This window comes from Triticum urartu, chromosome 4A (assembly GCF_056163025.1).
Source record: "Triticum urartu cultivar PI428250 chromosome 4A, HENAU_Tu73, whole genome shotgun sequence".
Taxonomy (NCBI): domain Eukaryota; kingdom Viridiplantae; phylum Streptophyta; class Magnoliopsida; order Poales; family Poaceae; genus Triticum; species Triticum urartu.
The window spans coordinates 350,525,158-350,551,755 of NC_141876.1; the positions used below are offsets into that span (position 1 = coordinate 350,525,158).

Genomic DNA, 26,598 nt, shown 5'->3' on the forward strand with positions numbered 1-26,598 from the left:
AATTGGCTTAGGAATGATCGTTCCAAGAGGTGAGTGCAGCTACTCAATATTTACATCATCCATGTACCCCCTGTGAACTGCTTGTGGTTTCTTACCTGAACTTCCCAACTCTATGTACCTAAACTTCTTGTTTTTTTGTTTCTCTGGTGCTGAACTTCTGGCCTATTTTGTACTGCACTGCCTGTTGTGATATAGCTGACTTCTGTGCCTACTCAATATTTACATCATCCATGTACCCCCTGTGAACTACCTGTGGTTTCTTACCTGAACTTCCCAACTCTATGTACCAGAACTTCTTTTTTTTTTGCCTCTCTGGTGCTGAACTTCTGGCCTCTTTTAGCGCTCTACTTCCTGTTGTGATATAGCTGAACTTCTGTGCTAACATGTGTTATGAACTTCCTGAGTTCTTGCTGCTGAACTTGTTTTACTTTCTATTCGCTTGTTTTAGAGAAATGATTATGTTCTGAAACAAGCAGTGTGAAGCTTCTGTTCAAGAAGTCGCAATATCTTTTGGTCCTCGCGGAATGCTTACATCTAATGTGGCTGAGTGTACACTCTACTGTCTACGTGCGAAGTACCAGGGATTGGATAAACTCATCCTACCGTATTGGGTTTGTGTAAGTCAACCATACAGTGATTTCTTTTCTGTTTTGTTCCTTACCATTTTAGTTAAAACTTGTTCGTCTCATTTTTGTATTTTTACATATGTTGGTGTTGTCTGCATTATTTCAGGACAAGATTTTCAGAGGTCAATTTGATTCCCGTGTGAGGAAGTACTTCATGGCGAGTGGTCCAGATAGCATGGATGCACATGATTCGGTATGCAATATCTTGTTCTTTGCCTCTGTATTAGTTTTGTAGTGCGATCCACTATGTTAATATTTGTTTTATTTTTCTTTTGTACTGTTCTGATATTAATTCTCATTTTTTAATGATTTGTGTGTTTTATGATGCTTCAGGTTGTTTTCCCTACTTTTGACCCGCCTGAGCTTCCTGCTTCCATGGGTGGTGTCGGTCATTGGGTGTCGGTATTCCTTGACCTGAAGAATTCAAGGATCCAGCTTCTCGATTCCTACTATGGACCAAAAGGTGAATGTGCGGTACGCCTATTTCGGCGGATGACTGACAACATCAAGAGGCTTTGGAAGGATGCCAGCAACCACAGGGAGACACCCTTCAGTCCTCTTAGCATCGACAATTTCCCTCTGGATTGGATTGATGTCGCTCAGCAGCAAAACAAGTATGAGTTCGACTTTTTCTCTTTATCACATCTGTTTAACTATAGTTGTACTTAAGCTGCGACGTGTTTAATTCGTTGGCTTTCTTTTTTTGTCCTAACACTATTTCTTTTACTTCGTTTGATGGCAGTATCGACTGCGGATTCTTCATGCTTACGAATGTTAATTCGTATCATGATGGGGTTCTTGCAAATTATTCCCATGAGAATATCGGGGATATCAGGAAGACGTGGCTGTACTCAATCGCTTCTGCCAACCTGTTTGAGACAGACTTCCAAGCTCTGTTTGGCTACTACACATGTAAGTATTTTGGAACTTGTACTGCTTACCTGCACTGCATCTTTTATTCTACCTGAACTTCATATTTTTCTCTGAAACTTGGACTTCTGGTTTCGGAAGGAGAGGAGCATTTTCTTTGTACATGAACTTCATTTCTATCTTTTTTAATTTTTCTTGTGTGTTTTGTTTTGCTTAAATGGACATGAGCATTTTCTTTTCTAATTGAACTTCAGAGATGATGCCTTTCTATGGTTTTCTTAGCTGTAGTTGAATGATTTACAGTTCATCGGTTTTATCTTGAATTGTGCCTCTGGTTGTGCCTAAACTTCATTTAGTTTTTTACTGCAACTAATTTTTTAGGTCAGCTTGAGTAGTAACCATGTCATCTTTATTAGTTGGACTACACATTGTGATGTTCCTGAACTTCAGTTGTATTTAATGGTGATGTTTTCTCTTCCTTTTTTCTTTGACAGTGGAACCGTTGGAGCTGACCGATTACCACTACTCATTCCTCGGGTCACAGGAATACCAGCCTAGGGAGGAACCGATGAGTACAGCTCCGATAGGAGATGATAGACCTCGGACCCTTAGTCCTTCCAAGTTGGGGAAGCAGGCTGGTGGTATTCGTGGTACTCCAAAAACCCCTTCCTACAGAAAGGCTGATGCAGTCGAAGCAGCCGAAGTAGAAGTGATTTCGTCCGATGATGATTTTGAGAAGATTGCTTACCCGAAGAATGCTAAATGTGCTGCTGGTACTGTTGCTGGTAGAGGTGGGAAGAATGTTGTGATCACCAGGAGGAAACCGGCAGTTGAGTCTGGGAACATAACTTCCTCCAAGAGAGCATCAAGATTGCCTTTGAAGTGGCGTTCTCCTGTCGCTCCCCTGAAAAAATACAGTTACCCTTATCTATCCGAGGCCCGGAAGTTGAAACAGTATGTGTTGAGTAAAGACGGTCTGGAGAAGTATTCTGAGTGAGTTACCCTCATCTGTCGCTCCCTTGCCTTGGAGTTGTAGTGTCTGAACTTCTGTTGTTGTATTGTCTGAACTGCCATTATTGTAGTATCTAAACTTCTGTTTTATGTCTCCTCTTGCCTTTTGAGTTATAGTGTCTGAACTTCTGTTTGTTGTTGTATTTGAACTTCTAATATTTTTTTACCATCCTTTTGTATTTTGCAGGACAAGCTACTACATGTTTACCATCCCTGCGAATGTGATTGACCTCACAGGACGTGTCCTTTATACGCTTTTCGGTGAAGGGCAGCAGATGGAAGGATACATAATGGATTATCTCATAAATTTGTGGAAGGATAAGCTGGAGACCTCTGAGATATTCACTAGTGCTGACAGGGTTGTACTTAGTCCCTACTTCATACAGGTTTTAGTTCTTTGCACCCCTATCTCCTTCTTTTTGCCTTAGTTTTGTTGTAGTAGCATTTGGGAGGTGTTTTAATTGTGTTTTTGTGAATGCACAGTACTGCCTGGAGTATGATTTCTTCGGTGCAGCAGTTCCAAAGTTTGATGCAAAAAAATCTGCTGGTCTCCTCCCAATGTTTGTTCGCAAGGAAGAAGACCTTCTTAATGCAAAGCTGGTTAGGTTTTCATAACTCTTGCTTTTTTAATTTCATGTGCATCCTTTTGCTGAGTTTGTTAAGAAGTTTTTGTTCATGCCGGTTCTTCAGTACATATGCTTTTATAGTTTGTGTTCACCGGTCCTTTCATTCTTGGCAGGTTTTCTTGATTCTATTCAAGCCAATTGGCATAATGGCGCACTACAGTGTGTACGTGGTGAATAGATATTGTGGGAGCATTGACATCCTTGATTCACTTTCTTACGCTAATATGGAAACGTCACGAACGAGTTTCCACGGGGACTGCCAAAATATCGTGAGTGTTTCTTAGCCTGAACCTCCTTTCACATTCTCTTGTTTGACACGAAGTTTATTATGCCTTGTGTGGACAAAATATGTTGCTGTCTTTGTTTTGGTAATACTGCCTGAACTGACTGTCATTTAGAAGTTGAACTTCTGCTATTTTGTTTAGGTGGATCTTATGCAAGTGTCGCTTTTTTATGTACCTGAACTGTTAACATGTCTTTGACTTCATCTAATTTTGTTATTTCCGGCAGATGAAGAGATTTTGTTGGGTTGCTCGAGGAGGTGTACGACAAGGCTGCATACAAGGCAAGCAAGCAGCCTAACTGGGTGACTATTGCAAAGAGGCCGACTTTCATCGACATTCCGAAGCAGAAGAGTAATGATTGTGGTTTCTTTGCCATGAAGTTCAGCTCTTCGTATGATGGCGATGAGATTGTTGAAGATTTTGGTGATGTGGAAGTATGTTCTGTCTTTGTTCTTGTCTCATCATCCTTTGATTATTCTTGCGTGTTTTTGCTGATACGCTCCTGCTGTGGTTTTAGATATCCATTACTAAACCATCGTTTTCACCTTTCTTTGTTTGCAGGCTGCTGCAGATGACTGGAAGGCTGAGTTCATGCACACTCTGATTTTTAGCGAGAAGAATGAAGTCGTGCGTTCAGAGCTCCCTAAAGAGATCCAGTCCTTTGGCCCGTGAATTCGAAGCATTAGTTTCATTGTAGATTTGATTTCGTACAGATTTTTAGGTTTGCTAATGATTGGAACAATTCCATAAAGATTTGGTTGTAAGAATGTTTTTAGTGATTTGTGTATCTATAGGTGCAGCACTGTTACTTATGATATTGTGGACAAATGCATTTGGTGTGAAGAATGATCTTTGTGAATTTCAATGTACTGCATCGTTTTTTAGTATCCATGTGTTGAATGTTTTTGCCCCAACAGATGTACCTGAACTTCTGCCTCGGTTTTGGTTGAACTGCTTGATTTTTGTTGTTGTTTATTTTTGGGCTTCCAACATATGATCGTAGACTTGAACTTCTGCTTTGAGATGTGGCTGGGCTACTGGTTTCAGATGAAGAGGATATTTTGTGTTGTGTAATGTATTGGTAATGTTCAACCCAACCAATATGTATGCTTTTGCGTAGAATCTATATTTGTTTTTTTGTGTTTTTTCAAGTATTAATATGTAATAATCATACGTTTCTTTATCTTTGTTGCATTGTACATGAACTTCTGCACGTATCCAAGTAGAACTTCACATTTCAACGTGTTGTCTTAGGCTTGGTAACCTTAGTTTATGCGGCGAAACTTTATTTTTTAAGCATATTCTTTTCCTACATCGATTTTACATACCAGAACTTCTTCTGTAAGCTGACATGAACTTCAAAACTGTATGATTATTTGATGCTTGCTCTTTCATGCAATACAACACCAGCACATCACTTCCTGCCATAACATACAAGGACTTCTGCAGTAATATTACTTGAACTTCACGGTGTATGTTTTTCAATTTATTACTGCTTGCTCTTTCATGCAATACAACACCAACACATCACTTCCTGCCATAACATACCAGGACTTCTGCAGTAATATTACTTGAACTTCACAGCGTATGTTTTTCAATTTATTACTACTCGCTCTTTCATGCAATACAACACCAACACATCACTTCCTGCCATAACATACCAGGACTTCTGCAGTAATATTACTTGAACTTCACAGTGTATGTTACCAGGGGATGACATAATGTTCTGCACATTGACATGACACAAGTTTGCATTATGTTAATTGACCTATTCTAATTGTTCATGAGCCTCGCGCTCCTCCTAGGATTTGGTGGTAGAGGTTTTTTGCTTGACATGTACCTCTTCCTCTTCATCGTCCTCTTCATCTTCATCGTCGTCTTCCTTTTCATCGTCGCATTCCACTTCCTCTTCCTCTTCTTCGACGGTGTGTTCATCTTCGTCTTCCTCTTCATCTTCCTCTTCATCTTCCACCAATTTCTTGTTGTTGGCTCTAGGTCTTGCTTTCTGTTTCTTCTCTGGCATTTTGCTTGTCTTTTCAGCCTCTGCGTGCTTCGGGCATGTTCTTGCATTATGTGGTTCATACTCCTTGCATATGCTACAAAGTCTGCTGCTTGCTTTCTTTGGGTGTGATCCCTTCTTTTGTTCCACAACTTTGGGCTGCTGTTTTTGAGATTTGGTTTGCTTGATCTCCTCAGCATTGTTTCTTTCCAATAGTGTTGGACAGGTCAGCTTGTTGTGTCCCGCAACCTGGTTGCACACACTGCATTTCCTGTGTCCAAGTGGCACTCCGTTCTCATCGTGCACGACAACTCTTCCTGCAGGTGGTGCCTTCATTTGAGCTCTCTTGTCACTTTTCTTTGCTGTAGTAATTTTCTTCCTTCCATTTGTTTTAGAATACAACGGCAATTTCATCGTCTCTTGTTGTCGCTGCTCCATTGATTGGCCATCACCCTGCTTGCATTGGTTGGCTTCAGTGGTAGTGTTGAGCATTTCAGCTGCATAATAATGAAGGTCATCTTCAATTTCAGTGTCCTGTTCAGCCATCCTTTCGTCAGCATCCGCTTGATTTGCTGAATGTATTGCATCAAGCTCTTCCACAAGCCTCTTGAGAACATAGTAGGCTCTGTCATATTGCTGGTCACATCTCATCGCTTTCTTGTTAACCATCAAATTCAGCTGCAGCAAGATGTCTTGCTTCGATAGCCTTGAGCTTCCATCCGATGCGGTTGTGTTGTAGTCCCTTGTATCAAAGGTTGGTTGTGATCTTGCAGTCTTTGTGTACCGTTTGAGGATATACTTGTTTGGAAATTTGTCAGGCTTGATGTAGTCCAATATGTTCATGATGTGAAGGCAGAATAGACCTGCATTTTTGTGATGAATGCAGAATACATAGTTTGTGAGCCAGCAATGAGTTTCATAAATTTTTATATGATACTACTAGTCTAGCTATTTAATGATCTTGTTTTTTCGCTCACCTGTGTGTGTCCAGAGCTTGCATTCACACTCGTATATTTCCTTCTCTAGGTTAGCTACAACCTGGAATTCATGCTTTGACCAGGAAAATCTTTCTTCATCATCATGGCCAGGCTTGTTGTGGTAGTACACAAGGTACTTAGTGGGCTCTGCTATACGCTTTGCGTGAAATAGCGTGGCCTTTCTCATCCTATTCCTCATCTCAATGCACACGGCTCTCGTGTACTTCATAGACATGTCTTCCTCGTAGCCGTAAGTTGTTTTTGTCATAGGATTGGTCTGCACATGTCAAAAAGTGAGATATTAGTCGAAGCAGAGTCATGGGTTTCATTTTTTTTAAATTCAAAGTGCACATGTTGAAGGTAAAACAGAACATGATGGGGGTGTTTTGTACTTGTCATCATACCATGCTGGTCATTGTTTGCTCGTTCTCCTTCTGCATCTGAGTTTGTATGCAAGCATTGACCCACCTAGCAAACTTGTGTAGGTTCTGGGTCCCCTTGACAAACCCTTTCTTTAGCACGTGGTTCATGCTCTCGCTTCGTTGTGTGGAAGTCATTCTAGCACAGAAAATGTTCTTGTAATATGCTGAAATCCACATCTTCCAATCACTCTAGAGCTGCATCATCATCTGGTCGTTCTCCAGGTTGTATTTGTGCATGATTTTAGCCCAGGCATCTTCAAACTCCGTTGGCATCAGTGGCCAGTTTAATATAGCTGTGAACTCCTCTTTTAATGTTTTATACTTTTTGTACAGCAACGCGAGGTATTCCCTGTACTTCTTCATGATGTGCCAACGACATAGCTTGTGGACGGTGTTTCGAAATGATAGTGGCTGCATGAATTAAAAAAAATGAAACTTGATTCTTTTTTTGTACTGATGGTGAACTTATGTTGTACAAGTACTTGAACTACACATCTTGGCAGTATTGTATCTAAGAATGTCACATGTATTTTTTCTTTACAGCAGCGTTGCTGAACTTCTTTGGTATCAGTGCTTGAACTTCACAATTAGTAGTAGGACAAACTAGTAGTGTTGCAATCAAATTTTTTCTTAAAGCATTGTTGTTGAACTTCTGTGGTTGCAGTGCTTGAACTTCACGTAAATAACTATATTTTTCTGAACATGCTACATATATTTATCTTACAGATTTGTCCTTGAACTTCTATGATTCATGTATTTGAACTTCACATTCATAACTAATTTTTTTGTAAACATGTGAGAGATAATTTTGCTTTCTTGTACTGCTAGTTGGACTTCTGTGCTTACACTAGTTGAACTGCATTCTTTACATTATTTTCAGACAAAACCAATGTACCCAACCAACACAGACCCATAGACTGAAAAGATGATGAAACTTGAGGAGTTTTTTTTGAACTCACCTGTTAGAATGCAAGTTGGGTGCTTGTTGTTCATGCACCGTAGAAAGATATCGAACAGCCACTTGAATGACTTTGCATCTTCGTCTCTTATCAGGGCAACAGCAAATATCGTTGACTGCAAGTGATGGTTTGTTCCAACAAACACTCCTAGGGGCATATGAAATATGTTGGTCTTGTAAGTCGTGTCAAATGTTACGCAATCGCTGAAGTCTTGATAGGCTCCTCGGCAGCTTGCATTGGACCAGAAAATGTTTTTAATTGACTTGTCCTTGTCCACTTGGATGTCATAGAAAAACTCATCATTTATTGCCTTCATGTCTTTGAAGAATGAAACAAGTTTCAATACATCATCCAAATCATCTTTCCTTGCATTCATGGCTTTCCTGCAAATCACATGCAAACATGCATTTGTTTATTTTTTGCTAGCAAAGGGTTGTGAGCAAGGATGCCATTTTACATTGCAGTATGTGGGTGTTTGAATACTTACTGGTTTAGCAGGTCTCGTCCGGTCATGCTTAGGAAGTAGCTTCCATCTTCATTTTCAGATACCATGCACATGATTGTTGTGTGCTTGACATCATGGTACTGCAGGAGCTTTACGTACTCCAAAATAGTGGGGTCATAATTCTTGTGTGAGTGCAAAAATACCAGCATGTCATCAGTTTGCATGAGCTCGTGATTATGATTGTACTCAATGTCCACTGCCACGCATGTGCCATCCTCCTGCACCTTCACCCTCATTCTTGCATTGCAGCCCGTCCTCTGTGATGTTTTGTTTCGCTTCCTATTGGCCTCTGGAACAGAAGATGTGTGTATCCCTTGGAAGGCGCAAACAAAATACTTGTGGTTGTCATTTCCACCCGTCTTCCTGATTCCAAAACTAGCGTGTCTGGCGTATCTGTTATAAAATTCCCTTGCTTTCTCTACATCTTTGAATCACATTTTTAGTCTTGGTATTAGATAAGCCGGTAGATCTGGCGTCTGCAGAAAAAGAAAAAAATTAATCCAAACAGCACCTTAAAATGCAGTTTATGAACTTGTTATCCTGGAGGGAGCAAAAAATGTGCAGATAATACAAGATGCGTATATAAATATTTTTTGTTTCACTTACGTGCATGTATGATCGCAACTCCGGCGGTGTTGGCTCCTGTCCCTCTGGGATGGGGCATGGCGGAGTAATCATAGCAGGATGCAGCAGTGGATCACGAGGAGGAAGGAGGGCTGAAGATGGCCTCTCTCTTGTTTGCGTCATTTTTGCTTGAGGTGGTTGTGGAGGTATTGCGATCCTGGTCTTGGTTTGCTCTTTTGTTTTATGAAGCAATCCATCTACCTTATGCCCCGTAGAATTCTGACTTGTAGCAGCAGCAGCAGGATCAAACCGTGGTAGTGTGCAGATCACTCTCCTCCATGTGTGTGTTGCTGTTGGATTTGTCCTGGGATCCGGTTTAGTTGCTTCGCTTTAGCATTGATGAGGCACACTAGGATAACCTCCAGAGTTACACGCAGGACTTGAGCTAACCCCCTCCTCCATCGGCGTGCTTGGGAGTCTGCTGGTGGATACAAAGAATCCACGGGGGATTTCCGGCGTCACCCAATTAGGTGGAGGCGCAAACCTGTGCGGATAGGGCTGTGACCCAGCATCTTGGAAGTATTCGTGTGTTTCGGGTGTCATCCATTTTTGGTCTGGAGTAGGTTGGTAATGCTATTTGTGTGTTTGAGGTGTGACCCATTGAGGGGGTGGTGCAACGCGTACAGGCTTTGGATTGTGTACTTGCTGCTGGGAACTTCTAAGCTTCTTCATGCGTCTCTCGTCTTGCTGACATAAAAGAAAAAAAATGCCTATTAGCACACAAGTTATATCTGCATATACCTTTGTAACTGAACTTAGCATTATTCACAGCCTGAACTTCTCATATAAAAGTGGTGAGAGCCATCACACTATGCACTGAGCTGAGCATCTGCCGATGCCTTTGTACCTGAACTGAGCACCCTTCATAGAATGAACTTCACACCATGTTTTTTTAATTCTACAATATTTGATTACTTATATGTACCTGAACTTAGCACTCTCCACAACCTGAACTTCTTGTTTTGCAAAGGGGAAATACTGTCTACAGTTAAAAAACCTGAACCTCCATGAAGTTTCTGAATGGTTGGACTGCTAGTGCATACAAACCTGACCTTCATGTCATATCACATGCATGTTCTATTTTCCTTTTATTTTTTTGCACAGAACCAGACACATACCAACCTGAACTCTAGCACACTTACTAGTTGAACTTCACATGGCTTTTCCACATGTGAATGTGAATGCAGGAAAATTTTATAGTGGTTGTAGCCTGGACTGAGGCTCACATACTACCTGAACTTCACATGCCTGTAAGTAGGCAGGCAAATTTTACAATGCTATTTTGTAGCTTGGACTGAGGCTCATACACTACCAGAACTTCACATGGTTGTAAGGAGGCAGATTTTAAAAAGCTTTCGTAGCCTGGACTGATGCTCACACACCACCTGAACTTCACATAGCTATAAGCAAATAACAAACTGAAGGAAGGAAGAAGTTCAACCATACCCTGGCTCGAAGTTCGGCCAACCTTTTTCCAGCAGCTGATAGGCCACCTTGAGAACAATTCGTTGTGGAGGTATGAGTGGAATTCCATGGCAATCCATGTCTTGCAGAGGGCGCGAAGTTCATTTGTACGAAGCAAGAAGGTCAGAGAAGGCAAGATTGAAGAAGAAGGCAAAATCGGGAGGAAGTTCATGTGTTGTTGCCGCTGAATTTGAGGGCACGACAGATGCCGCCTCCGTGGAGGAGTTGCTCCGTTGGTCGCGCCGCTCGCCGTAGCTTGCATCGGGCCCGTCATCTGGTTTGCCAAGGCTTCGGGCGGTGGCGATGGGACGAGGATGCGGCTTCCTGAAGTCCATGGCGGCTTCGCCGCGTCCAGGTGACGCAGGATCCCTCGCGCCAATGTCCGCCGTCGCTCGCTCGCCTGCGCCGGTGGCCGGCCAGGAGCTGGAGATGGAGGGGAGGCGGCGGACCCGGCCGGCCAGGAGCTGGGGAAGGAGGGGAGGCGGCGGATCTGGCGAAGATCGGCGACCAGGAGGGGAGGATCGGCAGGAGGGGGGCTGGGGCGGCTCGGGATCGAGGGGATCAGGTGGATCCTGTCGAGGCATCTCGGATCGGGTGGGATCCTGTCGGGGCGACTCGGGTCGGGCCGGGCAGTTCAGGGAAGTTCGGGAGGGCCCTGTCGGGCCTTATATAGGGGCTGCTGTGATCCAAATAACTATTCGAATCCTGGGATTAGAATAGTGCTGCCATATATATATATATATATATATATATGGACAAGGCATTACTTACCTTTGTTCTCCTCGAGCTGCCTCTTGGCAAGGCCGAGCTCTTTCTCGGACCGCTCGAGGTTCTGCTTCAGTGCAGCGTCCTCTGTAGTTAGTGCAACAGAGGTCAGCAGCGAAGCCTGCATACACATACAGACATACTTATATTAGACTCCTGCAGATATTATTTGATCCTCTATTCGGCTTTTCTTTGTGACCACCAAACAGAGCATCAGGGGCTACTGTCTATGCGGTAATATTTTTCCTATATTTTAAATACTTACCTCAAAGCCTGTTACAAGGCTGGCACAGGCTTCAGTCAGTCCGCTCTTGGTGGACTGAACCTTCTTGATCACCGCACTCATAATAGTGCGGTGCTCTTCATCGATGGAAGCACCGCGAAGCGCTCCCAGCAGGTCATCCGGTGCCTCTGGATGGACAGAGGTCACCGGCATGGATGGCTTGCCCCTTTTGGAAGGGGGCCGCCTGCTCGAGTCCGGAACCACTGGAGGTTTCGGCGCGGTGTTTGGCTGGGGGCCGAACTTGGAGCCCCTGGGAGCCTTGCTCCCTTTGCTCCTAGAGTCCGGAAGGTCGCCTTGAGGTGCCTCCGGGACTATCTCCCCCCGGCTCGGTGCCCCTTGAGACATTGGCATTGTCCGTAGGGCAAGGGGAGGAGGCGGTTGGAAGTGTATCACTATTCATGTCCGACGAGTCCAAGGAACCGTCCGACGAGGATATGTCGATACGGGCTCGGGGCGGACTGCATAATCATACTCGACGTTAGGAGAAGCAGTGCAACAAAGGTATGCTATGAGTTACTCTGGTATCCGAATACTTACGACTTCGCCAAGGGCTTGGCCCTGAGCAGCCACTCGTCTTCACCGTCGGCGGCGATGGTGGAGCAGTCCGGGAGGAGATTCCTTCCCTTCTTGGACCCTTCGGCCTCCCCGGTTGGGGCGGCCTTCCTTTTCTTGTCTCCCCTAGCTGGAGGGGGAGAATCTTCATCTTCCTTCTCCTCGTTTTCACGGGAGGAGTGCATCTCGAAGTTATCGGACGATGTGTCCGATACCACCTGGCACCGGGAACTCTTTCGGGTTCCCGTGGCCTTCTTCTTGGTCTTCTCCGGCACCTCATAAGGAGCCGGAGTCCGCATCTCCATCAGGAGAGCGTCTGCAGGGTCTTCGGGCAGAGGGACCGGATAGTTAATTTGCTCTGATGTCTCCACCCAGTCCTGTCAAAGGCATGGGAGCTCAGACCACACAGATGGTTAAGCTATGGGAAATAAATACCCTACCAGATGTACAGAACTTACCGGATTCACAGGGCGCTTCGCGCTTAGCCCGCGGTCCTTGGTAAGAGAAGGGGGGACCTCGGCGCCCTTGAACAGCACCTTCTAGACGTCCTTATGTGTCGTGTCGAAGAGCTCGTGTAGAGTCTGGTGCTGGGCTGGGTCGAACTCCCATAAGTTGAAAGCCCGTTGTTGACACGGGAGGATCCGGTGGAAGAGAATAACCTGGACTATGTTGACAAGCTTAAGTTTCTTGTTTATCATGTTCCGGATACACTTCTAGAGTCCGTCCAGCTCCACCGATGAGCCCCAGGACAAGCCCTTCTCCTTCCAGGAAGTGAGCCACGTGGGGATTCCGGATCGAAACTCGGGGGCCGCCACCTAATTGGTGTCGCGCAGCTCGGTGATGTAGAACCACCCCGATTGCCACCCCTTTATGGTCTCCACGAAGGAGCCCTCGAGCCATGTAACGTTGGGCATTTTGCCCACCATGGCTCCGCCGCATTCCGCTTGTTGGCCGCCTACTACCTTCGGCTTGATATTGAAGGTCTTCAGCCATAGGCCGAAGTGGGGCCGGATGCGGAGGAAAGCCTCGCACACGACGATGAGCACCGAGATGTTGAGGATGAAATTCGGGGCCAGATCATGAAAGTCCAGCCCATAATAGAACATAAGGCCGCGGACGAATGGATGGAGGGGAAACCCCAGTCCGCGGACGAAGTGGGGGAGGAAAACCACCCTTTCGTCAGGTTCCGGGGTAGGGACGATCTGCCCCGTGGCTGGCAGCCGATGCGCGATATCCGCGGCTAAGTATCCGGCACCAAGTAGTTTTTTGATGTGTCCCTCCGTGACGGAGTAGGCCATCCACTTGCCTCTCGCTCCGGACATGTTTGGAGAGAGTTGAGGAGAAGGATGTGGACTCGGGCGCTGGAGCTCGAGTGCGTGAGAATGGATGACTAAGGAGGAAGAAGGCGTAGGTAGAAAAAGGTGAGACCTTATCCCTTTATAAGGGCGGACAAAACTATGCGCCCCCACCAGCCTGGTAAAACTCGCTTATCCCCCAAGCGCCGTAATTGATGGCGCGGTTGGGTTACCCATGTCCGTATTGATGGGAATCCCGCAATAAGAGGACACAATCTCTGCTTCGACAAGAAAATCACCTCGCGAAACACGCTGAGATAGGTTATGAAAAACGATTCGAATAAAGACCTGGCTGTGGTGTGATGTCACACTATAGGGTACGTCAGCAGATTAGATTTGTGTAAATATTATTCCCTCTATGGTGGTATGTGGAACTTATTTTGCAGAGCCGGACACGATCCTCGTGTTCAAGATCTTCTATGAAGTATTCGGAGGAGGAACCCGCCTTGCAATGTCAAAGACAATCTACGCGCCGGACTTATCGTCATTGAAGCCTGGTCCAGGGGCTACTGAGGGAGTCCTCGATTAGGGGGTATCCGGACAGCTGGATTATATCCTTTGGCCGGACTGTTGGACTATGAAGATACAAGATTGAAGACTTTGTCCCGTGTCCGGAGGACTCTCCTTGGCGTGGAAGGAAAGCTTGGCAATACGGATATGTAGATCTCCTTCCTTGTAACCGACTCTGTGTAACCCTAGCCCCCTCCGGTGTCTATATAAACCGGAGGGTTTAGTCCATAGAACAACATACAATCATACCATAGGCTAGCTTCTAGGGTTTAGCCTCTCTGATCTCGTGGTATATCAACTCTTGTACTACTCATATTATCAAGAATAATCAAGCAGGACGTAGGGTTTTACCTCCAACAAGAGGGCCCGAACCTGGGTAAAACATCGTGTCCCCTGCCTCCTGTTACCATCCGCCTTAGACGCACAGTTCGGGACCCCCTATCCGAGATCCGCCGGTTTTGACACCAACAAGGACGTTCGTCCGTACGTTCGTTTTAACGAACAGTTTTCGTCGTTTAGCCAGAGACAACGAACGTTCATTCGTTAGCCTGCTCGTCGTTTTTTCTTTTTCTCGGATTTTCCGCGATTATTTCTGATCGAGAGTTCTGATCCGATTTTCGTTTTAGTTTAACTTTTCGCTTGTTTATCGGAATAAGGCGATTCAAGTGCCTAGAGTTTCGTCTCGAAACCCTCTTTCCGTTTAACCAACTCAAACAAGTTTTTGCTTTTGTAAAATTTTAACTTAGATCCAGATTAGCAAACGAAGCTCGTTTCTTTCGCCGTTTGACTTCCGTCGCTTAGTTTGATTTGTTTCTTTTTGCAAACCGGAGTTCTTAAGTTGAACTTTCTGGTTAGATCTCTTATTTGAGTTTTACCTATGCATTATATGAGTACTTATTGTATGCTTGTTTGTTTTTTTGTGTTAGAGTACTCGGAGTGCGCCGCTTGCTACTTCGAATATCTAGGTTTCACGGATCATCAGCAAGGCAAGTAACACTTTGATCATACCTCTTACTACCCAGTTTTTATGCATTAGATCAATCCTCAAACATTGCATGATTAGGATCTAATTAAATTGTGGGTTTTGGGAAGTAGATGAGGTAGTACCTATTTCCTATTTTATTATCAAACCCTTGGGAGTTACTTCTATGTTTGCTTATATTGCCATGTGTCGGTGTACTAGAGTAGGGGTACCCTAGTATCCCGAACTTGTGCACGGGCAGTCGTAGCATCCCGCGGAAAGGCTTGCCGGGTGACCGCCAAGGTCCTCCGTGGTTCCTTTGGAGCCATTCACGAACAAAGTGTCCAAGCCAAGAAGACAAGACCCCGGCAAGAGGAGCTTGCCGGGAAGGCCATCCTAGGCATCCCAAGGAACTTGCCGCGGCGCACCATGCGCCCCGGCAAGGCCCGGTGAGCGACAAGCTCCCGGACACGACAAGACAACGACCGCGGCAAGCTGCTTGCCGCGGCAAGCCACCTCTCCGTGCCCGCGCTCCAGCACATCCACCAACGTGTCGCTCTGGGGCCCTTCCAGGCGTACGTGGCGGAAGGCTGTGCAGCCAGGGGCGTGCGGTGGCAAGCGGCGCTGACAAGATCGCCATCGTGGCGAACGGTGGCGTCCCTGGCGGTCCCTTTTTACACTGTTTAGGCGACACAGACGGGCATTTAAGGCCCTTGTCCCCTGCCGTCAGGGTTAGGTATGATACACTGTAGCAGGTAGCTGTGCCTACCACAGCACCTTTCCATTTTTCCCCTTTACCTCCGTTGCCACCTGTCGGTAACCCCTTGAGCATATAAAAGGAGGCCCATGTGCAACGTAGAGGGGGGTTCGAACACTCACGCTCGGTCTCGCTAGCTGCTGGTGTGTACTGTAGCACTCCGCGCTCCCGAGCTAGAAATCAATACAAACCACAAAGCAGGAGTAGGGTTTTACGCATCCGTGCGGCCCGAACCTAGGTAAATCGCTCGCGTGTATCACCTTGATTTGCTCTTTGCACGACCTCCGCCCCCGTCGAAGCGAAAGGGATCCGGTCCACCGGTCCCATAGGTGTTCGTGGATCAGTACCCCGACATCTTTGGCGGGCCAGGTAGGGGGCGTCGAAGTTGTGTGAACCAGATCCGGTGTTATCGCGAGCTAGATCTTCATCATCTTCATCAACATGCCGCCGAAGAAGAAGGTTTCAGAGGCAGCTGCTCCGTCCGCGCTGAGCCAACCACCACCGGAGCAAACGGTTGATGGGGCAGGCGCCGGTGGAAGAACGCGCATCGACGAGGGAGCTCACGGTGCTGCCAGGTCCAAGGACAGGGCTGCGCTGCCCATCGGCGGCGTAGCCGGTTCCCACAACGACCGGGCGCACTCCAAGACCTCGGCGTCCGTACATGCACGGCGCCCGTCTCAGGAGGCGCGGGACCGGCAACGTCATGGTACTCACGGTACCATGCGTTTGTTAGACCAAGATCGAGCTGGTGGATCTCGGAGCGTTCAGGACCACCATGCACGTCAACCCGCTGGCGCGAGCGAGACATGGTCGCCTGGACGGGATATTGCTCCTTCTAACGTGGTTAGAAGTCCGAGCATATCCCGCTCCTCGCACCGTTCTCCACCGCCACCCGCCACTTCAGCAGAAGCTTTGGCGCGAGCTCAGCTGCTCCTAGACTACCCTCCAGCGGCAGACAAGATCGACGACTGGAGGGCCACCATCCAGAGTCTCATCGGCTTCGCCAATGGCGACGCTCCACGGCAGCCGAGCACGTCGCAGCCGCGGCGAGCCAGCCAGGCACGAGCCGGAGACGACAAGACTGGTGGGGGTGCAACTACTGTGCACTCTCCGCCCCGAAGGCCAAGATCGCCGACTCGCCGGATCCACCTCGACAGCGACTCCACCGCGTCGTCAGACCCGCGAGCTCGTCGCGATTAGCGCCAAGTTCTTCAAGAACGACAACAAGAAGACGCTCGTACCCGCATCGAGCGCCGAAGAGAAGCGCGACGTCAATCAGACCAGCACGCTGGGCCCTCTGTTGACATGCATGCGCCAGGGGAACCAGGCGACTTGCCATACGCGGTAGGTTGCCCTGCGTTCACTCATGAGCTGCGGCAAGTCCAGTGGCCCAGCACGAAGAATTTCAAGCCAGATGTACCAGAGAAGTACGACGGCAAGACGCATCCGTCGGAGTTCCTCAGCATCTACACCATCGCGGTGTAGGCTGCCGGGGGGCGAGACGACAAGATCCTTGCCAACTACTTCCCGTTGGTGCTCAAGCCCAACATCAGGTCCTGGCTCATGCACTTGCCGGACAACTCCATATCCTCCTGGGCAGACCTATGCCATCAGTTTGTTGGCGCCTTTACAGGTGGCCACAAACCTCATGGCCAAGAGAGTGACCTTCATCTGCTCGCCCAGAAGGAAGGAGAGCCCCTGCGCAAGTACATTCAGAGGTTCAGCCGTGTACAGTATAACATCCCAGACGTCCACCCCGCCGCGGTCATCAGCGCGTTCCATCAGAACATGCGTAACCGCAGGATGCGGGAGGAGATGGCGATGTGCAGGATCAGAGACGTCAGTGAGCTGTATGCCCTGGCCGGAAAATGTGCACGTGCTGAGGAAGGGAGGAGACTCCCCGGAGAGAAGACCGGAGCGGAAGGATCTGACGGTGAGGATGCTGCCCCGGCAAAGAAAAACCGGCGGCGGAACAGGAAGAAGAAAGGCAAAGAGGTGCTAGTCGTTGAGCAGTCCGCCAACGAAGACGGCGCCAAGAAAGCCAAAGTTGGTAGCTCCAGCAAGGAGGTTGCCGCGTGCACCAACTGCCAGGCTGTGGCCGTCGCCGACAAGCAGGACGGCTCCGACAAGCAATATTGCAAGATTCACCGCACCAAGGGCCATGACCTCCAGAGCTGTAAGAAGGTCGAGCAGCTTGTCCAGTAGCAAAAGGCTGAGTACGAGCGGCGAGACAAGGAGAGGGCCCAAGGTGGCGCTGCAGAATCTGGCAAGAAACGCGCCGGCCGGGGAGGACGCCGCGGCAAGGCCAAGCAGCGGCAAGGAGACAGACCTCCCCGCGGCCGCGACAACGATGAAGACGACGAAGACATGGATGATGTTGAGACCAGTGAGCAGGAGTTTCAGAAAGCCACAGAGGTCTTGTGTGTTGACGGCGGTGCTTCCCTGCATACTTCACACCGCCAACTCAAGCAGTGGGTGCGGGAAGTCAATGCAGCGGAACCACCTATCGAATCGCGCAAACTTCTGAAATGGTCCAGCACGCCTATCATCTTTGACATTGAGGATCACCCTGATCGCACAACTGCAGTCGGGTGTTTGCCGATGTTGGTTTCACCAACTATCCGCAACCTCAAAGTCACCAAGATGCTAGTTGACGGCGGGGCCGGCTTGAACCTGATCTCCTCCGCTGTACTCCAAAAACTCCAAATCCCTGACAGCGAGCTCGAAGAGACCGACACATTCCAAGGAATCAATCCGGGAAGGAGCAAGCCGAAGGGGAAGGTCACGCTGCCAGTAACATTTGGCAGCGAGCTCAACTTCAGGACTGAGAGGGTCACATTTGACGTTGCCGATATTCCATTGCCTTACAATGGGATACTTGGCCGTCCAGCACTCGCCAAGTTCATGGCAGCCTCTCACTATGCATACAACATGCTGAAGATGCCAGGCCCGATAAGCGTCATTTCTGTCCCCGGCGACAAGAAGGATGCTCTTATCTGTGCCGACAAGATCTACCGGGAAGCGGCAGCCGTAGCAGATCGCAAGCCACTTGCCGTTGAAGCTCCCGGGGGGAAGAAGACCAAGTCCGGCAAGAGTTCTGATACCCACTTCGGCAAGCGCACCTCTTCGGAGTGCTGTGCTGCCATCGAGGACGCACCATCGAGCTCCACCGGCAAGTGTAAGAAGACGATGGCAGCTCCGCCAGAGACGAAGAAGGTGTCCGCCAAGGAGGACGGCATTGCTGGTACCTTCACCATCAGTGCCACGCTCGACCCGAAATAGGAAAGCGCGCTCGTTGCTTTCCTGCGGGCGAATGTCAACGTGTTTGCGTGGCAACCGTCTGACATCCCCGGTGTTCCCAGGAAAGTGATTGAGCACCACCTTGCCGTTTGTCCTCATGCGCGGCCCGTCAAGCAGAAAGTCAGGAAGCAGGCGGTGGAGCGCCAAGAGTTCATTGCAGAAGAGATCAAGAAGCTGGAAGCAGCAGGCCTTGTCAAAGGAGTGCTCCATCCCACGTGGTTGGCCAATCCTGTAGTCGTGCGCAAGGCAAATGGGAAATGGAGACTTTGTATCGATTTTACTGATGTTAACAAAGCTTGTCCCAAAGACCCATTTCCTTTGCCGCGCATTGACCAGATTGTTGACTCCACAGCCGGATGCGATTTGCTTTCATTTCTTGAAGCATACTCAGGATACCATCAGATCTTCATGGCAGAAGAGGATGAAGAGAAGACCGCATTTATTACTCCATGTGGCACGTACTGTTTCGTACGGATGCCTTTCAGATTAAAAAATGCTGGTTCAACATTTGCAAGAGTAGTCCATGTCGCTCTTGAGCCACAAATACACAGAAATGTGGAAGCCTACATGGATGATATAGTGGTCAAGAGCAAGGACAGAGCAACCCTGATTCAAGATTTAGACGAGACCTTTGCAAATTTGCGCAAGATCAGCCTCAAGCTCAACCCAGAGAAGTGTGTGTTTGGAGTTCCCTCCGGCAAGCTTCTCGGGTTCTTTGTGTCTCAGCAGGGAATTGAAGTCAATCCCGACAAGATCAAGGCCATTGAGCAGATTGAAGCACCAAAGCGCGTCAAGGATGTACAAAGACTTGCCGGTTGCGTGGCTGCTCTCAGCAGGTTTATCTCTAGGTCTGCTGAGCGCGCCCTGCCGTTTTTCAAATTACTGAAAAAGGCCGGTCCAATGAGATGGACTCCGGAAGTGGAGGCTGCGCTGCAAGACTTGAAGGGATACCTGTCCTCCCCTCCAATACTTGTCGCACCTAAGCCACAAGAGAAGTTGCTGCTGCACATAGTGGCAACCAATCAAGTGGTTAGTGCTGCGTTAGTAGCAGAGAGGGAGGCAGATGATGAGCTAGCAACCACGGCAAGCGCATCCAGCGACAAGCAGGGGGCTTCCCCGACAAGCTCTGGTCCCGACAAAGATGGATCTGCGCAGATGCACGAGGAGATACAAAAGAAGATGGTGTAGTGCCCAGTTTACTTTGTCAGTTCCCTTCTCCAGGGGGCTAGGTCAAGGTACTCAGGCATGCAGAAATTGCTTTTCAGCCTTCTCATGGCCTCGAGAAAGCTGCGCCATTACTTCCAAGCACATGAGATAACAGTTGTCACTCGCTTTCCGCTGAAGAGGATACTGCAGAATCCAGAAGCGACAGGCAGGATTGTTGAGTGGGCACTGGAACTGTCAAGCTTTGGCCTCCAGTTTGAGAGCACTTCAACTATCCAGAGCAGAGCATTGGCAGAATTCATAGCAGAATGGACACCAACACCGGATGAAGAAATTCCAGAGACGAGCATCCCCGTCGATGAAGCAAGTAAAGAGTGGCTGATGTACTTTGATGGTGCCTTTTCGCTGCAAGGCGCCGGCGCTGGCGTGCTGCTTGTCGCACCCACCAGAGAGCACCTCAAGTACCTAGTCCAGATGCACTTTCCCAAGGAGCAAGCAACAAACAATACCGCAGAGTATGAAGGCTTGCTTGCCAGACTCCAGATCGCGGCAGACCTTGGGATCAAGAAGCTCATTGTCAGGGGAGACTCACAGCTTGTCGTCCGCCAAGTGAACAAGAGTTATCAGAGTCCATTGATGGAACCTTACGTCGACGAAGTGAGAAAGCTAGAAGAGCACTTTGACGGCCTGCAGATGGAACATATTCCAAGAGCTCAGAACGCCATTGCTGACGGCCTGTCGAAATGCGCTGCACTTAAGTTACCTGTGGAACCAGGGATCTTTGTGCTCAAGCTGACTCAGCCGTCCGTAGCGCCATCGACTGGACAGAGCAAAAAGAGGAAGTTGGTTTCTGGTGACTACTTGCCGGCAGAGCTTCCCGAAGCCGCCGCCAAGAAGGTCCCCAAGATCAACGCCAAGAGTGCCGAGGAGCAGTCTACTCCGGCAAGCCCTAGGGTTTGTTCCGTTGAAGCAGGAGCTCCCGACAAGTTTTGCTCCAGCAAGCTTGCCGGGGAACGTCACGCTCCGGCAGAGCCGCAGGTTCTCGCCGTAGAAGCGAAAGTTCCTGCAGCAGTCCCCAAGATCAACGCCAAGAGCGCTGAGGAGCAGTCTGCTCCGGCAAGCCCTAGGGTTTGTTCCGTTGAAGAAGCAGCTCCCGACAAGTTTTGCTCCGGCAAACTTGCCGGGGAACGTCAAGCTCCGGTAGACCCGCAGGTTCTTGCCGTAGAAGCGGACGTTCCCACAGCCGCAGATTTGCCTTTAGTCCTTGTTGTCGAGCCACAAGCTCCAGCATGGGAACAGCAGATTGTCCGTTTCCTTCAGACAGGAGAACTTCCCGAAGAGCAAGAAGAAGCGGAAAGAGTAGCCCGACAGTCAAGTATGTACCAGTTTGTCGACAAGACACTGTACAGAAGAAGACTCAACGGTGTGAAATTGAAGTGTATTCCCCGGGAAGACGGACAAAAGCTGTTGGCAGAGATACATGGAGGCATATGTGGTCATCACATTGGCGCAAGAGCACTTGTCGGCAAAGCTTTCCGGCAAGGTTTCTTTTGGCCAACAGCCCTCCAGGATGCAACTGCACAAGTAACCAAGTGTGAAGCGTGCCAGTTCCATTCCAAGCAAACACACCAACCAGCTCAAACTCTCCAGACGATCCCTTTATCCTGGCCATTTTCGGTCTGGGGGCTCGACATCCTCGGCCCCTTTCCCCGAGCTGTCGAGGGCTTTGAGTACTTGTACGTTGCAATCGACAAGTTCACAAAGTGGCCGGAAGTGGAACCAGTGAGGAAGGTGACCGCTCAGTCAGCAGTCAAGTTCTTCAGGTCAATTGTTTGCCGCTTCGGGATCCCTAACAGGATAATCACCGACAACGGCACACAATTTACGAGCCGCACCTTCATGCAGTGTGTCCAAGATCTTGGCACCAAGGTCTGCTTCGCTTCTGTTGCTCACCCGAGAAGCAACGGTCAAGCGGAGAGGGAAAATGCTGAAGTGCTGCGCGGGCTCAAGACCAGAACTTTCGACAGGCTGCACAAGTGCGGAAGAAACTGGATCGAGGAGCTGCCGGTGGTTCTTTGGTCGATCAGGACGACGCCAAATCGAGCCACTGGACAGACACCTTTCGCTCTAGTCTATGGAGCAGAGGCAGTTATCCCCACGGAACTCGTATACGGGTCACCTCGAGTGCTCGCTTATGATGAGCTTGAGCAAGAGCAGCTGCGACAAGATGACGCGCTGCTCCTTGAGGAAGACCGTCTTCAGGCTGCTGTGCGAGCTGCTCGCTACCAGCAAGCTTTGCGCCGCTACCATAGCCGCAAAGTTAATGCCAGAAGTCTCGAGGAAGGCGACCTTGTTCTTCGGCGTCTTCAGTCCGCCAAGAATTCCAACAAGTTGATGCCGAAGTGGGAAGGCCCTTACCGGGTGAAACGAGTCACTAGGCCTGGCGCTGTCCGCCTGGAGACCGAAGATGGTATTTCGGTGAGCAACTCCTGGAATATTGAGCATCTTCGTAAGTTTTACCCGTAAGGCGCGGTTGTCGGAACCTGTTCCGGCAACCACCTTTTGTACAAGTCTTGCCGCTGTTGCATGTAATCCTTTGTACAAAGCCGGGCGCAGACCCCGTGCATAAGTAAAGCTCATGTGCTCCGCACATTTTGTCGATTTTATGCTTTCTATTTTTTGGCATATATGATCTGACACTTTGTGCAGCACCTACTCCACGGTAAGCAATAACGAGCCGTAAAGCTCCATATTTGTATTTGTCTCTTCTTTTCTTTCGAAAGGAAGGTTCCCCTCGCCCACAAGTTTGCCGGGGGGAAAGGAGAAGACGATGGTATGGACCAGGCGCCGTTCAAGAAAGCTTCGCCTTGCCGGGAAGCAAACAACAGAAAAGCTAAGTTGCCAAAGTTTGAGCAATCAATTTTTTTTTTAAAAATTTAGTTATCTCCCTTGAACGACCGCACTTTGTATGGAAAACCTGTGCACGGAGGAACCAACTCGTAGCTAGTTGCGCCTTTACTTTGTTTCGAGTCCGCTCAACAACTTAAGTGAGCTGCTAGCGCCCTTACTTTGCTTCGTGTCCGCTCAGCAACTTAAGTGAGCCGCTAGCGCCCTTACTTTGTTTCGAGTTCGCTCAGCAACTTAAGTGAGCTGCAACTAGTTGCGACAAGGTTTCTTGTCGGTAGCGGCACCGCCAGCAGGCTGCTGACGTTCCGCACTCAGCGCTCGCGGCTCAGGTGCCTGTGCCGGCAAGTTCCCTAAAAGCGTAGGGTAAAAAGACATACAAAGGAAGGAGTCAAGTAAAGGAAATAACGTTGCGATCATTGCCCAGAACAAAGTTATATTACAAAGATGGCTTGTCGCAGCTCTAACAGACTGTTTTCATGACATGATAAGCAGCGACAAGGAAAGAAGAAATGGGCGGCTGAATCTACGCGATCGCCTTCGACCCGCTTGATCCCGCTCACCTTGTCCACAATGGGTGCGACAAGGGCCTTGAGCTCCTCTAGGTCAGCCTCCGGCGGCAAGGTCCTGAGGATGTTGGTGAGGCGGAGGCCCGGATTGCGGAAGGCCACCTTCATCAACACCTTCTGGAGGGCTCCTGCGCAGATCTTGCGCGACTCGTCGGCCAGCTGCTTGGGGATCCTCTCCCGGAGTCGCTGGAGGGCTGTCGCCACGCCCTTGAAGAACAGGACGAGCTTGGCGCTGGGCTGGAGGTTGTCGTCGGAGGGATACCCAAGATCTTCCATCCCCAGCTGCGCCCGCTCCTTGTCGATATCTGTGGCGGCGTTCACCAGACTCTCCGTCCAGTGCGTCACAGTCTCCCTGAAGGCGTTCTGGGCGGCGGCAGCACTCTCCAGCAGCGCCTTGTCGGCCTTGATTTCCTCCTTCAAGGCCGCCTCCCGCTTCTTGGCGCTGTCCAGAGTCTTGGTCGAAGTGGTTAGCTTCAACTCAAGATCCACGTTGGAGACCTTGGCGGCGCTGAGCTCTCTGCCCTTCTCGGCGAGATAGGCTTCTAGCTGCGCCACCTTCGTCTTCAATTCCTCCTTGGCGGCCTCGGCGGCGGCGGCGGCGTCCTCTTCTTGTTTGAGGGCTTCGCCGAGTTTTCCCTTGCACACGGCAAGCTCCTCCTCGTGGGAGTCGAGGTTGACCTTCCGCTACGCCAGCTCGCCCTCCTCCGTGGCTAGCTTCACAGCGGCAAGTCGCTGCCGCTCTTCAGCTTCGGCCTTCTCAAGAAGGAAGGCCTTCTGCGCTTCAGCGAGCTGCTCCCGCTCTTCCGCCAGGGATCGGAGGGCTTCCCGGTGGAAACCCCCACGCTCCTCCGCGCGCTTCTCGATATCAGCTCCCGCCTTCGCAGCAAGCGCCTCGCGAGATTCCAGCTTGGCCTGCCGCGCGCGGTAGAGCGACATCAGTCTCCGCAGCAGCCGCTCCTCCTCAGGCTCGTTGCTGCTGCTTGGCGCGTCAACCACCGTCAAGCCAGCGGAGGCGAGCACTTCTTCGTCGAAGACCTCCCCCTCGACCGGCGCTCTGGAGCTCGATGCCCAGGGAAGATTGATGAAGACGTCGTCGCCGGCCTTCAAATAGACGCCCGGCTGGGGCTCCTTGGAGCTTGGCGCTGCGGCTTCGGCGGACGGGTCGGCGGTCGGCGTAGCGCCTGGCGCTCCTGCGGCCTCTGGGCCATCAGTACGATCGCCAGACTCCTCGCCAGTTGCTGCGACGGCAGCCTTGGCAGGCTCGGCGCCGGCGGGATCGCCAGTGCCGGCTGATTCGTCGACGGCGACCTCAGTCTCCATCTGCTCCGCAGCGGATGGATCTGACGGCCGGAAAAGGGGAGAAGAGTCAAACAAAATCCAGCAAAAACCCAGAAAGATCAAGAAAAGAAGAACCCGAGGGAAGTTTGGAAGCAAGAGGAGTACCTGCACCAGGCTCTGCAGTCGTGGTCTCCGCCGTCGGGGGGCCGCTGGTGCTGTCCCTCGCCGGAGAACCCTCCCTTGCCGGAGACTTCTCCCTTACCGGGAAGCCTTCCCTTGCGGGAGAATTCTCCCTTGTCGGGGGATTCTCCCTTGGCTCCTGGTGGGGCTGCTCGGCTCCTACACAAGTTAACAAGCAGATATTAGCAAAGACAAGTACCCAAGCGTGCCTCGCAGCAGAAAGTAAATCATACACTTACGCTGGGGGCTGCCCTGGAGGAAAGTTGCCGGGTCTGGCAAGGTTGTCTCGGGCGCGCCACCTGCTGTCGCAGTAGGCTCGTCCTCGATGACGATCACCGGGACCTTAGCTCTCTTTGCCGCTCTCTGGGCCAGAGTCCTAAAAAGGAACAAGTTCAGAAGAAAAGCAAGTGAGAAACAAGACAAACAGCAAGGATTGAAGAAATGCAAGTACAGCAAGAGAAGCTTACTCTTCTTCTTCTTCCTCGTCGGAGCTGAACGCGGAGAAGTCGAAGTTCGGCGCGCGCCCGGTGCGAGGAGGCGGAGGAGAAGCTTCCCTTGGCCGCTTGGCGGGAGCAGTGGCGACGGTCTGAGACGACCCCGCTCCGGCTGTCGGCGCGGCGTGAGTAGCGGCAGGGACTGAAGCGGTGGTCCGGCTAGACTCCGCTCCAGTTGCCGTCGCAGCATGAGGCTCTCCCGCGGCAACGGTGTTTGCCGCGGTGGAGCGTGTCACGCGGCGTGGAGACTGTTGACCCGCTTGCCGCTCCGTCACGTCACCGGCCTTGCGGAGGCGCCTTCTTGGTGGGGATGGAGGCTCTGCTTGTGGCGAGCTGCCCGAAGAGAAGGAGGAGGAGTTGATTTCCAATGAGCCGCTTGTGTCCTTGGCGGGCTCGCTCGGCTCGGCGTCACGCCCGGCAAGATCCTTCTTGCCGGCAGGCTCCCCTCGCTCGGCAGGGCTTGCCGCGTCCGCTGCATCTGCTTCCTCCACAGTGAACCTGAACTTGCCCGCGGCTGCGGCTACCGCTGCCTCCTCCAGCCTGGTGGCGATGAGCGCCATCTCCGCATCCATGGTGTCGTGAGTGAGGCCGTCCTTCTCGTCAGGGCGGATTGGCACTTCCACCAAGTCGTCGAAGAACTGCTGCACGACGTCGTCTGCAGGCTCCTGCCAAGTTGGCACAATTCCGTGCGAGTCGCACTCCGGCATCATTGCACGGAAGTGGTCGAGCGCAGAATTGTTGCACAACGGGACGACGCCCCCCGGCAACCTGAAGACCTCGGGATGCTGCGGGTCATACTTGAACAGCTCCTGCAGCATCGCGTTGAGCTCCAAGACTGTGAAGTTGTAATTGAGGCCTGGCCGCAGCCTCATGATGTCTGCCGCATTCTTGAACTCCCAAGTGGGCCTCCCCCGTTCCTGCAGGGGGGCGATGCGGCGGCGAAGGAAGTCTGCGCCAACAGCGCCAACAGTAAGCCCGGCAAGCCTGAGGCGCAGGATCCTGGTGATGGCAATCTTCAGTCTGGCGTCTTCCGGGGCCACGTCACTCCAATCGCTGCCGCGTGCTACTGGGGTTTGGCGCCGGGTGGTGAATGGCTGCGGGCTCTCCTCGTCAATCCAGCACCAATCTGCCCTCCACTCCTCCCACTTGCCGCGGAATT

General features: G+C 50.0%; 1 protein-coding gene across 1 annotated transcript; it reads right to left on the reverse strand.

The window, feature by feature from the left end:
- Nucleotides 1–7,004: 7,004 nt before the first annotated feature.
- Nucleotides 7,005–25,999, reverse strand: LOC147975835 (protein FAR1-RELATED SEQUENCE 5-like). Its single transcript, XM_087520599.1, has 5 exons — nt 25,904–25,999; nt 11,189–11,253; nt 8,262–8,642; nt 7,971–8,157; nt 7,005–7,226 (listed from the first exon to the last, which is right to left on the reverse strand). Exons 1-5 carry the CDS (start codon nt 25,997–25,999, stop codon nt 7,005–7,007), a joined length of 951 nt encoding a protein of 316 aa, XP_087376725.1.
- Nucleotides 26,000–26,598: the final 599 nt, after the last annotated feature.

Excerpts from the sequence above, each read along its gene's own strand:
- LOC147975835 (XM_087520599.1), bottom strand. The coding sequence starts at position 25,999 with ATGGCGCTCATCGCCACCAGGCTGGAGGAGGCAGCGGTAGCCGCAGCC. Across the intron at positions 11,254-25,903 it reads AAGCAGATGCAGCGGACGCG|GCTTCGCTGCTGACCTCTGT; the intron begins GCAAGCCCTGCC and ends ATGTGTATGCAG. Across the intron at positions 8,643-11,188 it reads CTGAAGCAGAACCTCGAGCG|GAAGACGGGTGGAAATGACA; the intron begins GTCCGAGAAAGA and ends TTTTGGAATCAG.